The sequence below is a fragment of the Cylas formicarius genome, unplaced genomic scaffold (assembly GCF_029955315.1).
Source record: "Cylas formicarius isolate icCylForm1 unplaced genomic scaffold, icCylForm1.1 PGA_scaffold_6__28_contigs__length_40554024, whole genome shotgun sequence".
Taxonomy (NCBI): domain Eukaryota; kingdom Metazoa; phylum Arthropoda; class Insecta; order Coleoptera; family Brentidae; genus Cylas; species Cylas formicarius.
The window spans coordinates 1,671,707-1,686,539 of record NW_026844347.1 but is presented as its reverse complement, the minus strand read 5'-3'; the positions used below and the strand labels follow the sequence as shown (position 1 = coordinate 1,686,539).

At 34.8% G+C, this 14,833-nt stretch overlaps 1 protein-coding gene across 2 annotated transcripts in view; it reads right to left on the bottom strand.

Moving 5' to 3' along the window:
- Positions 1-12,210, bottom strand: part of LOC132703138 (T-cell leukemia homeobox protein 3) — a 52,869-nt gene extending 40,659 nt beyond the window's left edge. For both annotated transcript variants that reach the window (XM_060672231.1, XM_060672232.1), the window contains exon 1: positions 11,577-12,210. In XM_060672231.1, coding sequence (XP_060528214.1) covers positions 11,577-12,045 — 469 coding nt within the window. In that variant the 5' untranslated portion in view covers positions 12,046-12,210. The remainder of the gene's footprint in view (positions 1-11,576) is intronic.
- Positions 12,211-14,833: the final 2,623 nt, after the last annotated feature.

Here is a 14,833-nt window from a genome sequence, read left to right as displayed (position 1 = left end):
ACGGGCCAAAGTAACGTTTTTTCCCAAAACAATGATTTTCCTAAAAAAATAACATCATCGTATAGTTAACAATGAGCAGTCGTCAAACAAATTGTTGTGAGCTTCGAACTGGAATAGCTGAATAGGCAATCCACATAAAACAACTCAATTCCATCAAAACGGGTCTGGTTAATAACTCATACTAAATTAAAGAACGTGTATATCAAACGCGATACAAAAGTGCCGTGAGTTGGGGTCGTATATGAGCGTCGTCTGCAGTACACAACCTCTTACCTCCTCTGTAATTATCCTCCATGTTGAATTCTATAATAAAAATGGCCATTTCAGCTTTGGTACATTAACCACACGTAAAAACGTCATTAAGAAATCAGCCAATGGGAACAGTCGCTATAATGGGATTTTTTTAGATTACCATCTGACAATCCGTAATTCTGTAGTAATAAACAATAATAACTTGTAGTTATTAGTTATTTGTGATATAAAAGTCATTGGCGTGCGAAACGTGTGCAAGTAAACTGAAGTTTATTATGGAAATGATTGTCACGTTTTTGTCGTCAATTTTTTTCAACGTTTTATTATTAATATAATTACATCCCTTTGACAGTGGAGATATTAAAAATTTCAACATGAAATATCCTGTTGACCTGACCTGACTACAAAATAATGACTTGTTTATCCAAGAAACTATCTAACAGTAAACTTCACTTTCTAGACCGTCATGTGATCAGTCCTGCATATAAGTCTACGTTGTATTGCGAGTATGTTTATGTTGTATGCCATTTGAGCACTATATCCATCTATGAGGAAATCAATATTGACATATCCAAACGCCTAAATTATCTTTCTATTCATCTGCCGCCAGACAGAAACCTGGTCATTTTGGTAGGTATTGTTTTGGCTTGTTTTGGACACCAGGCGAATCAATTTCGTCCATTAATAATGTAGGCAGGCGCGAGCTGGCCATCACATTGCTAGCCTTTTCTGAGTAAGCGCTTGTGATAAAATTGCAGTTGTACATCACAATTTGTCATTTATATATAGTGCCCTGATAGTGCGCTTTACATAGCGGCTGCCACGAGAAAAAAAAATAGATTATATACACGGAGTCCCGCGAACAGTAGAAAAGTAATGTTTCTAAATGTAAATACAACAGTCAGAGCTGAGAACTGTCCCAAATATATGGGACAACATCTTTAACAACTTCTATTCTTTATGAACAATTCCTATATCTAAATCTGTTTCAATAGAATAAAATTGACCATCAGTATGTAGTAATTAGTAAGCAACCAGTTCATTTTTGATGCAAGAAGTTCAAGTATTCGTCTTCCTGTTGCTTCTTTATTATCAAAAGTTTGCTAACATTATGGCAATGCTGGTAAGTAGTGCTGCGTTGGTTGTCTGTCCCACCCTTTCATATTCTGCGCATTCTTCTGTAGGTCAGCATCTCAAATGCCTTTACTTTTCTTTCGTATATTCTGTTCAGGGTCCAAGTTTCTACGCCATATTAGACCCAGGTGGCGGCTGCAGAGCATGTTTTTCATTTTGACAAAAACTGAACGAGCTTTCGCTATGCCGATTTGGATTTCGGAACAATAATCAGCCTCAGCAATAAGATATCTGTAATTGAAGAGTGCCATTTTTTGATACATTAACATTTTGGTTTAGCACTTCTACTAGCTTGTCATGCCTCATTTTATCAAACGTCTTATTGTAATCTATAAAGCAGGCGTAAACTTTCTGATTGATATTTAGACAGCGTTGCGTGAATAAGACCTACTCAATCCGTTTCTATGGAACTTTAACCATAAATTATTTTTTCTACTCCCGTCTGTAAAATACCTAATTACCGACCGATCTAGCGTGTGGAAGCGTCACTTTACCACGTCAGTTTCGTTTCCCACGGATCCGAGCCACTTCGGACATTTCCGGGATTTTACCGCACGGATTTGGGAGCAATCGGATGTTTTCGGAGATATTTCCCACGCTTTGAATTTTGACGTTTGCCAATTCTGACGGTCATGTCAGTGAATGTATTTGTGTTGTTTTACGAAAATGTACCCAAAAACTAACGGTCGTAGAAAAAGTATAGTATGCAACACGTTCGGTAAACTTTTGAACTCACTCGTTTATTAAACACTCGCTCCGCTCGAGTAAAATAAACTTGTGATTCAAATGCCGTTTACCGCACTTATTGCATAATATCCTATAGTAGTATAGTTTTTTGTTAGAGAAACGTGAAGGGTTACAACTTAAAATCAAAGATAGAAATAGAAATATGCATGTTCAAAATAATAGCTTCAAAACTGTCGTTATCAACGACAGTGTTGCAATTAAATGTTCACATTTGGGACATGTGATATAAAAAGCAGTATTAGGACACACAGTATATAGGTAGTTACATTATACGTTTGAGGATATTTCATTTTTTATGATGTCATTGAAGCAAGGTAGCCTTTTTTTCAATCGAACTTTAAGAAACCAATTCAAGTAGGCCGTTGTTGTGCGTTGAAAGCTAAATCCAAAATAAATGTAAATGTCACTGGTAACACTGTACATTATGCAACAGGTTTTGGTTAGCTGCACGTGCGACGTGACCATCAGAACTCATAAACGTTCAAATTCCAGTGACTAAAATCCATCGAAAACACCCTGCCAAAATTGAGAAAACGTCCGAAGTGATTCGCGACAGTGGTTAATGGAGTTGAAATTGTAAAGTGCCACTTTCCGCACATTTAAACAGTGCATAACTGGATATTTTAGAGTAGGGAGTAGAAGAATATTTTTATATAGCCCTAACAGCTCAATAAACTTTGAATTAAGATGGAGATAATATTTAATGTTGTTTTCCTTCGCCGCGTTTGATAGTAGTTAGCTAAAACAATCGATATCAAAAATCAAGACACATATAAAATTTACAGTAAGTTGATCTTGTTATAATTTTGTCACCAGTAACATTATACTGTCCTTTCACTTCTAAATAAAAGTTGACGGTAGGATTAAAAAAAGTAAGCGAAAAGTGTTTTTTGTAGTGTCAGCAACTCAATTAATTTGCCGACTTATTTTCGCAACAAAATAAGTTACCTATAATTTGTCATTTTTCGACTCACAACACGCCGCCGCTGTATAAATTACCGCTTATATAATAATTCGATCACTTCGTCCATTATGTACCTATATCAGGACGATAACAATTATTTACAGCTTAATGAGATATACAAAAACAGTGCGACTGGATAAAGTACATAAAACAAGCAGTTTGTGTGTTGCTAATTTTATCTATGTTTTGTCACCAAATGCCAGGACTCGCAACGGTGTTGTTAATTGATCGTAATGCGCCAGTAATTAGGCTGTGCGAATTTTTAACACTTTTTAGTGGTGTAACGATGTAATGCCATTACACAAACAATATAATTTGCATTAATGATTTAATAGTTTTTGATACTCAAAAATGTCAATTTATAAGGAATTTCTGTTAATCTATGTCATTTCCAAATAATATTCTATATGTTACAGGTATTCAACAAGGCGAATCAATTATAACAAGTCATTTTGCAGTATTTGACTATTTCTTGGATGACTCTAACATTAGATTAGTTTGAAAATCAAGCTTTCAGTTCAGTCATATTTCGTTACTAAAAAAATAACGCTACAAACCAACTCCAAGGCAGTCGTTTTGCTACCTGGTTGTAATTGGATAAAACTGAATTTTCATCAATGTAAAGATAGAAGTAACGAGAAAAATGGTGTCGGTACAAAGTTTTCGAATGCGAATACGATGGGCATATGTCATCTAATGCTAAATGTTTTTTATTTATAAAATGTTTCTTTTAAAAAAGAATTTGTGCTATTTGGATTCTATGTTTTATCTTCACCAGAATTCCTGTGAGATATGCTCAACTTTTTTTTTAAATTTAACAACTTGCATCTTGAAAACTAAAGCATTTTCTTACATCCTATCACTTATGTCCACCTTTCTGAAGTCTGGTCTCACCCTGTATAATAAGCAAACACGCAGTCTTCGAAAACATAAGTGACTTTAGCTACTGCGATTCTGTGTATGGTATTTGCTAACTAGACTTGAATAATTGATATCCATTATGAGACATTAATAATGTATACTTCATTATGAAAACGCCATGGAAATTAGTACGGAGATGGACTTCGCTCATCCATCGTGTAGGTATAACCCATGCGACTGAAAAGATATGGGCGAAAACTACAACGATAGAGGCAAAGTTTCAATGAAACCGCTCAAAATAAGTCCGAATAATTTTGATGCCAATAAAAACACCAAAGACTGACTGTTAGACCTATGGAAAAAAATATTGCTCCGGCGTCTTGAATATAAATGTGAATAGAAAAGATAACAGAATTTCTTATCGGTTATTTTTTCAAAAATCTCAATCCCTATTCAACATTTCGTTAAACTTATTCATTGTATTCCAATAAGATAACAAAAGTGCTTAATTTAAGGCCCATACTAGAACATTTGAATTGTTTGGCAAGCAGTGACGTATTGCAAGGTTCAAGTTAACTTTTCATTGTTGATGTTACCGCATACGCCCACACTCGGGATATGCAGACATTTCGTTTATCTATGGTTATTGTGCGGTAATGCTGCCGATGCTTACCGGGAATACGAATTTTGCTTCTATTGTGTGCATATAACTATATGAGGACAAAAAAATATTGAGGCAACATGACGTTGCCATTCTCTGTCATCTAACCACTTGTTAAACAGAACTATAGTTAAAAGAAAGTTTTAGAAAACTGTGGTAATCTATGGTTACTCTATTGTAATCGGTGGTTTAGGTGATATGTTATTATGATTTAATATTTTCGATTTTTTTTTAATGGAAGTTGGGTACATAATCTAGTTTGTAGGTGACAAGATGGTAGAGTAAATTCGTTGAGAATAACCGTTTAAAACGTTAAGGTCTGCGTTTTTAAGTAAAATGCATTATTTAGGTAAAATTTACTCTAAACTGGAAATAGTAGACACCAAATTATGATTATTATGCCTCATACAAATGTCGCTGATTCGTTCAAAAATTTATTCTCGACTTCCTCCTTAATGGAGAAATTTTTTATAGTATTTTGAAAGTTATTTGGTCGTTCGATCTTGCTTTTTCACTTATTTCCATTTAAAATAATCAAGTTTTTTTTTAACTAAATACCAATATTTAAGAATAACAATATTGCTAACAGTAATAAAGGAAATTGAAATCAAATGTTAAATAGTACTGAAGGAAGTTTAAGTAAGAGGTTATTACAAATTATAAATTACACCACACCAAGCACATAGCAGCATCTACGATGATGGTTTTTGGAGCACCATTTTTTTTTGGCAAAATGATCCATCCTATTGCACCTAAAAGGTTGTAAAGATTTCTAAAATGTTTAAGTTTAGGTTGCCTTCGATTTGAGTATAGTTGTATATATTTTCGGGAAGTCGCAAGTCCACTCAAATTTGTTTGAGCAAAAACTCACTTCACTATGAGAAAAATGACTACCCGTATTTTGTGATTACCAACTAATAAAAATGAACAAATAGTAAGCAACATGTACGCAAACTGCTAAACAAGGCTACTTAGAAGAACGTAGCGACATCATTAGTTTGAGTGTAAAACATATTGGGGTAATTTTTCAAAGAAACTTCCACAGGCTACTGTAATACTTTTTACAAAACTTCCGGATTCCTCCTGCGTCGGTTTTTGCTGAGTGTAACTTCCTGACGTTTCGCCAATCATTCTGTTGGCTTCTTCAAAGCTTGACTGAAACTGGTTAGCATTTTACTCTGTACCTGCTTTTGTGTTCGGCTATTGCTGATGAGTTTCTTTTTCTTAGTCTTAAGGCTTTTTTATGTCCTTTGAGCCTAGTTGATATTTTTCGTCCGGTCTCTCCAATGTATTCTTTGCCGCATATACAGATGCCAATGTTAGGTCTGATTTTCTATTGATAAGAATATCTAAGAGATTGTTATTAGTTTCTAACTCAATGGCAAGACGTATGTGTATGGGCGTATAGAGTTTAAATGTCTGAGAAAATCTACTAAGGATTCTTGACCATGAGGCCAAATAACAAAAGTATCATCGACGTAGCTTTTCCATAATTTTGGTTTTAGATGGAAGGTTTCGAGAGGTTTCTACTCAAAGGCTCCCATAAATATATTCGCGATGCCTGGTGATAATAGAGAACCCATAGCTGTTCCCGACGTTTGTTCAAAAAATTGACCGTAATAAGCAAAATATGTTCCAGCATTTTTCAATGAAGTTGGGGAAGGTTTGGTTCCAGATTCTTGGATTTTAATATATCTGAAATGGTGGGGAGAGGTTCAGGAATAGGAACTTTAGTAAAGAGTCTGAACGTCGTACGTCGAAACTAACCAGAATATCTTGTGTATCTATTTTAATACTTTTTATTTGAGCAATGAAGTGAAAGGAATTAAATACGAAACTGTTTGTTGTCCCTGTAAAAGGTTTTAATAAGGAAGCTAGATATTTTACTAGAGAATATGTTGTAGCACTAATGGCGCTGACAATACGTCGAAGGTAATCCTAGTTTGTGAATCTTTGGGAGCCCGTAGAGACGAGGAATTTTAGAATCATAAGCGGCGACAGATTTTTTCACGGAGTCAGATAAAGCAGAACCTTTAATGATAGATTTAGGTTGCGTTCCATAGGATAACGATGTCGGGATTAAATGTTAGAGATTTTAGGGCAATGCGTTCAGGCTTTGCATTATTAGATTTACGGGGTTTTGACTTTTTCAAATCGAATTTTATTAGATGTTCCAGATGGAAGTTTGTTTAGGATAATTGACTCGACATTGGAAATGATTTCCTCTTTTGGGATTATACGTGGGGCAAAGACAAAGTTGGAACCTTTTGAAAGAACTGATTTTTCAGTTTCCAAAAGTTGGTGCAATGATACATTTATCACAGTGTTTGGTAGTTAAGAAGAGTTTGATGGTTTCCCTAGTGTTGACGTTAGTTTTTCAAATTTCTAAATGTGATTCTGGATAGAAGATAAGCGGAGATTTAAATCTTTGTCATGAATCATGTTTGAACGGGTATCGAACTCGGATGGGAACAAGATTGAAGCAATTTCAAGAAGTAGACAGAAGAGTCTCACTTATTAAGTATATTTCCTTACGGGGAATTCTTTCGCGAAGTAAAGCAAAACTAGATTTTCCAAGAATTTTATAAGCGGACGAGGTTTTGACATGATGGGATTTTACCCCTGAGGTTTTTGGTGGTGGTATAAAAATAAAAGATCCAGAAAATAAATACATATTATGGAATTATCTATCTAAAAGTCCCAACATAATAATCTTACTTTAATTTAAATAATCCAATTTTAAATAACCCAAATATTTGCTGTGAACTATCGAACTATGAAAATCGGGGATGTCGTTATGGTCTCTAGAACGTAACAAAAAGGTACAGAGTAATCTTACCAGTTCCAGTCGGTGTTCTTCTAACTTTCTGCTTTTGCGCTTGATTTCTTCTCCATAAAGGCTTGTTAATTTTTCAAAGAAACTTCCACAGGCTACTGTAATTCTTTTTATAAATCTTCTGGTTTCCTTATACCCAGATTTACCACTTGTCCAAAAATCTTACAACATCTTCGGTCCGTCAAAGACAAAATTCCATTTGAGATGCCAGAACTTTACAGCATTCCATGCATATGCGGCAAAGAATACATTGGAGAGACCGGCACAAAGAACATAAAAGAACCTTAAGATTAAGACAAATAAACTCACCAGCAATTGCCAAACACAATCACCAAACCGAACATAACATTTTATTCGATAAAAATAAAATTCTTGCATGTAATCAATTCTTCTAACAACGAAAAATTCGAGAGTCTATAGAAATCTATAAGCAACCTAACAATCTTAACTGCGACTCAGGTCTTTACCTGTCACCAATATGGGAATCAGTCATCTGAGACGGTGTGTATGCTCCTCATTTAGATCCGCCCCTAGCTAGTTCGACTCAACAAAAACCGATGCAGGAGGAATCCAGAAGTTTTATAAAAAGCATATTGTAGATGGTCGACAATTCCAACATTTGATTTGCAATTTTTTTTACTACTATCACCAACATCGTTAATATTAACTACTGTTTTTTTTATTCCTCCCCGTGCATTCTCATTTTTTAAATATTTATTTTATTTATTTAAACTTGAACATTTTTCCAGATTGTCATCATGTTTTAACCATATAACTCGGCAGATAGCACCAACGTCCAGATAAATTTCAAAAACTGTCGATTTTTATTATTGTACTACTCAATTAATGAGAAAAGTTCAGAATAAAATTTAAACTTTGAAACGACACCAGTGACATTTGCAGGAAGTGTGTTGAGCTAAATTATAATATTTTGGTGTAGACCTCCTCCGATCACAGAAATATATCGAATTAAGAATCAGCCTATATATTCTGATGTTCCGAATGAAAAATAATTGGATGGGAATATACGCAATTTAGCAGGGAATTACATAATAGTCGTTGGTAGATTTTGCAAATCTTTGCAGTTCCAGCGATGTTGCTCAACTAATTTAGTCTTGCTTATAATAAAGCATAAATGCCGCTGTTAGCTCTTTCTTTGATCATGCGCTGCGTCTTTGATAAAAACTTTGCAATTATAATTTGCACCTATAATGATGCGTTTTATCTTACCGTTGTGAAGTAACATTTGAAAAGACTAAAATGTATACAGTGCCATGGGACATTGCAGTTTTTAACCATTCGAGTAATAACGCACAGAAATACACTTAACGTATACAGCTTACGACAATCAACTTTTTTAAAATATTGATAAAATGTTAAAAAGTAATAATAGGCGTATAATATTTTTATTTTCTTAATTTATTACAAATTAAAATTTTCCACCAAATAACAGATTTACGTGCAACAAAGGCGATAATGTAGAAAAAGATGGCGTTAAAAATGTACAGGTTTATTTAAGGATTATACAACAAGTTTGATAAAGATGACTGAAGAAGTGCATGAAGCAGTGTTGCTTTTCTACGGCCATTAGATTTTGGATACACTTTTGCATTATAAGTAAGTACTGAAAATATGCGAAAGTACCGCAAACCACCGAAGTGAATAGCCTCCACTGAATAATTGGGTATTTTAGAGTAGGGAGTGAAAAAATATTTCTTTCTTCGTTCTTTAAAACTATTTGACCTATCCCTGTCATAGTTGTGGGTAGTGTACCTATACACCCCACTAGATATTGTTAAATAAAAATTTCTGGTTCCTACCAGAGGCATACAATACGGGCAAGTGACTGGCTGACCTCTGGCCAAATTCCACTAGCTGAATTGCTACTTTAGTACAATTTTTTGGTTCTTTAATACTGTAAAATCTCGTTTATTTTGTTACAATCTAACTAAAAGAATAATTTAAATAACACTCACATATCAAAAATCCTATGATATCTATAGGGTACAACTCAACGCTCATTTCTAACATTACACGCACTTCTAACCTTCAGATTTACAAAAACTACAAAACTACAATATTACGGTCTAGAGAACAACAAAACCAAGAAAAATCTTAAAATTACTTCTGCTCTGGCCTGAGTTTCGATTGTCAATTCCGTCAGACCTCTTAAAGTACGACGCGAAACAGCAGATAAAAGAAGAGCACAGTCGAAAAATTAATTGGCGATTCTGTGTAAAATAGTAGTTTTGTTACTAATTAAACACATATTGGTTTAATTTTGCCACATCTAGTATTTTGTCTTTTGTCAGTACCTAATTATGAACTCATAACACCAATGGGTAAGAGAAGATGAATGCCTGACAAAAATATTAACCGGATACGTACAAAACAACATCGTGACCACATAATAATCAAACGCCTTTACCATACTTGGCCAAACGATCATCGTTTATAATGTTTACATTATAGACGGCCATTTTGTGGAAACGTTTTCGTAATAAAGAGTAAACGGGTCAATACTGACGAGACTTATTACACTCAAACACGCAAATGAACACTTATTATTAATGTCTAATCAAAATATAAATAAAAAACGAATTGCGCGGTAATTTCATCGAGTTAAATTAGCATGGCGCTAATACGAACCCCTGTCGGTTTTTCCGAAAAACAAAACGGCGATCGATACCTGAATGGTGTGTTCAACCTGTCATGTGCGCTTCATGATTCAATTAAAGAAAAAAAGAAAGCGGGTTGTTATATCATAACTATGCTATTTTTTCAAAGAACTTTCAGCAGTGGAACAGAACGCAATCAGAAGAACAACTATGCTGTCGGTAATTTGTAATTAAGCACTCTGTTCTCCAGATCTTGAACATTTGTATTCTGCAAACTGATTTTTGTTGAATTCATTTTTCAACTGAACAGAGAATATCCGAATTCTGCCTGTCAGTAAGCAAACTGCTTGGAGTTGGATTGTATATTGTATCTGTCCATGACAAGTGACAAGTTTAAGAACTATTTTGCTTCAGTCTCGGAAACAACCTCTTGCATTGGACTAAACATTAATGTAAACAAATAGGAGGTTGTGTTTCCATTTGGGCTAATCCATTTCGGGTAATCAATATCAATTATCGTGTACAAAAAGGGAATCATCATGAACGGGAGTATTTTTCAGTGATTGACCAGATATTGGAAAGTATTCTAGAAAAAAATTATTTAAAAATGTACTTTGTTTAGCAATGATCAGCAAGCCTCAAGAAAGAGTAGGTCAATATCAGCGTTACTGTGTGCCTATCGACTTGTCGTTGCAGTTTATTTGTTTTTATCTTATGATTCAGCTCCAGTATAGTTGTCTCTCCCGACGGGGTCACTATTATTCATTTTATTTATAAACGATTTTCCCCATTTTCTCAAAATATTGCGATTGCGTACCATTTAAGTCGATTTTGTTCGGGCTAAATAACTCTCTTTGATATCAGTAGCAGTAGATTAGAATAAAACGAAACTAAAGCAACTCAGAGACGTTAACAAACATGTTACGCATACATCATAAACTCATAAAATTTTTATTCATGTCAAGGATAATCAAGTTGATGTTTAAATAACTTGATATCGAAGCATTTTGTACCTTTGTCTATGGTAACAGGTATCAGATGTAGCAAAGATAAAATATAGAACACCTTTCATCAAATGTGGACAACGTTTATTTGATAGTGTCCTGTTCTGCACTAACTTCTCGAACTTCGAATTTAGTCTGTGGCCTGTTGATTAAAAATACGGAAGAGACCAAAGAAGCGGAACACACTAAATTATAGGTTGGGATTAATTTTGACGAAAATATGCTTCAGTTTACTTAAATTTTGAATTCTGTATTACATTTATCCAATTAAAATTGCATCCTCTCTCAATCTCTTTCAATTGATATCAGTATAGTTAGAATTGACAGTAAAATGGGCTGTGTCAAACATTTAAAAATAGGTGTAGGCCCACATAGTTCACAGTGTAAAAATTATATCGTTAACAAAACAAAAACAATTGAAAATTGTCTTTTATTATCAATCCAAAAAATATCAAAAACATTTCAGAAAAAAACATTCTATTTAGCTGTATTGACATACCTGCAAGTCTATCTTTCACCACTTGCGAAGCAAAAGCTGCAGCAGCAGCAGATCTCTGCAGTACGGGGTCCAAACTTAAAGTCCAAGGATTAAAAACCGCCCCCGCTGAAGGCGGACTACCCGAACCACCGATAGGTCTATGAGCGGGTACCCTTAATACACCCTGTCCATAAAAACCGGACGGTACGAGTCCGCTTAACGTCGCGGCAGATCTACTCTGGAAAATCGCCGCGGAACTCTGGTAGAAGTTTGCCGGATCATTTTCGGGTTTATGTTCGAAATTTTTACCTAACAAATTGGAAATACTGAACGGTAAAGCAGGTTTCGTCGACGTATGGGACGATTCCGTCTCTGGGGAGCTACATCGGCTGCGGACACTCCTCGCTTCACTGTCACTATGGGACAACCTAGAGTCTGTGTCCAAAACGTTTATCTCGTGGTCATCGTCGGCCAGCTCGTGATCTGACATGATTATGATCAACGATTTTAATCTAACAAGCAGTAAATCATTTAACAACGCACTATAATCTTCGCGCCATTCGACCAGGTTTAAACTGCGGTTCAATTAAGACGCGTCAAAAACCGGCCTTTAATTAGCCGTAACCGGGACTTTGAGCCCTTCGCCGTTGTTCAGTCGTCGATTGTCAGTCGTAGACTAGCGCCCAACGATGCGTTGCCATGACATCGACGGCGTAGTTAACACGTATCCAATCATTTGTCAGATTGCCTGTTTAGGCTCCGCCCAGCCTCATTTCCCATTGGATTAAACTGATTCGGGCTAAATTGAATATCTTTCTGTTAATTTTTTTTGGGGAATCAGGTAAGTGGCTTGTTTCAGCTTGTTCGTTGAATGTTGGCCTTTGTGCTGTATGAAATAGCCTAGAATAGATTTGAAATAGTTTTTTTTTAATTATTTTAATATAATTAAGTTACTTAATTTTAGTACCTAGATACGTTCATTTTACAGGAAATTAAAAAAAAAACTACTTAACTTATTAGGGTGGCAGTAGATGTCGTATTATATTCTTAATTTCAAACCAGCGACCTAACGCTTTTACAAATAATCCTTAGGATTAAGAAAAAATGAGAAATGCACAAGGGCCACCTTGAACAGCTTTGATTAGTTTGGTCATGGAAATTCTATGGACATGTTTAACGGCCTGTCATGACGTTACGTTGGCATTTAGCTACTATACATGTAAAACACGGTTAACCAATACTTACTTTACTTTGATTTCGCTGCTTTCACGGTCCTATCAATGAAAATTAATCATATGTATTTTAGGTGGAACATTTGGAATTTTGCTCAAAAACAGAATGACCGCAATGTTCCATTTACAATTTGAGTAGATCGTGCTATACTGCGACAGCCACACCATATTTGATAACAATATATCTTACAGGTCTCTAGATAGTTATGTCTCATAGGTCATTAAGTTTGGTTAGTTTTGGTTAGTATAAGTAGTTAGTATAAGTAGTTATGTACGCGCCTTGAGAAATATCTTACATATATTTTTTGGTTTTGGGTTCTCAACGGTTACGTACTTTCCACTCACTTTATTTATAAAACGATGATAACAAATATTTTTTTCTACTCCCGTCTGGAAAATGCCTAATTACGGTAATTAGCGTGCGGGAAGCATCACTTTACCACGTCAGTTTCGATTCCCACGGACCCGAGCCACTTCCGACATTTCCTGGATTTTACGGCACTGGTTTGAGAGCAATCGGATGTTGTCGGAGATATTTCCCACTCCTTGAATTTTTGACGTTTGTCAATTTGACGGTCATGTCAGTGAATATATTCGTGTTGCAAAAATATACCCAAAATCTAACGGCCGTAGAAAAAGTATACTATGAACTAATAAACTAGTGAGTCAAATGCACATTTAACTGTCATACCAAATTTTCAAAAATCTACATAACTTTCACACCTAGTCAAAATTTGCATTGCATATCTCTATCTGTTTTTGTTTCTTGTCAGATCAATAACTAAAAATTTAATTTAATAGATGTTGCCATTCTTTATGCAAATGTTCGGACCCAATAAAATAGTATATTATGCAATAAGTTTAATAAACGCCACTTCAATCAGCAGTTTATTTTGACCCGAGCAGAGCGATTGTTTAATAAACGAACAATATAACAGCACATACACATTCACTTAAAGGGACAGTTTGTGCGCACTAAATCAGTGTTTCTTCTTCTGCTGGTGCCACTCCTAGCGCAGATTGGATATCATAATGGCCAATCTCACTTTGTTGGCAACTTTTATAAATAATTGACTCGAACTGCAGGCACACCACTTCCAAAAATTCCGCTGCCAGGATATTATATAAAATGTTTAAAGAAGGCAAGAATGCGTGTAATATGAAATTCTATTCAAGAAAAAATAAGATCAGCAACCCTGACTGCCTCAATTTTTTCAAATATTGTGATCAGATTATATTGTAACTATAGATTCCGGCAAGTTTCAACGAACGAACTGTGTCGAGCAATACGCCAAGTAACAAAGCCAGTCAAATGTTTTGTTTGAAGAATTAATTGTCATTTTTTTAAGGCCATGTTCCTTTTGTTTGCGTTTCTCATCGTTGTAGTCGGGGCCATTTTGATTTTCCTAGAATCGCTATCCAATTACTCCCGTTTAACTGTTTAATAAATGAAAATAATTAGTATAAAGTTTTCTCAAATTAAGGAAGTACGGAGTGAGTAGTAACGGATCTGCCACAGCACCACCAAATTAAGTACCACAAATGTGAATTAATTATTACTATACTCTTTACGAAAAAAAAAAGCAGTGACGAAATGTACGATATAAATTGAAACACTTATCATAAGTGTAACATCTACTTTTCTAGAAAATAATATGAACACATTAAACGCAAAATTATTACCCCTCTCTTTCCAGGGATATTTTAAATTAACCATACTCGTAAGTAAAGGTAAGTAAAATTACGTATTGAACCAATATTTTTATAAACACTACAAATTCCAATAAACATTATGCTATTAAATAACGTAATTTAAAGGGGGTGGGGTCATCTGGGAGACTATTAAAAACTATGCCTCACAAACGGAACCTCCCAGCTACTAACTAAAACTAAAATACAGGTTGTTTTAAAGTTCGGTATCAAAATTTTATTAGGGGTTAAAATTTAAAACGAAAAAATGGGAAAAAGGTTTATTATTTGAAAAAGGTTTGCATTCTAGAATAAACCTTGAAACTTTCACAAATTGTGCACATGTCACAAAGCGTT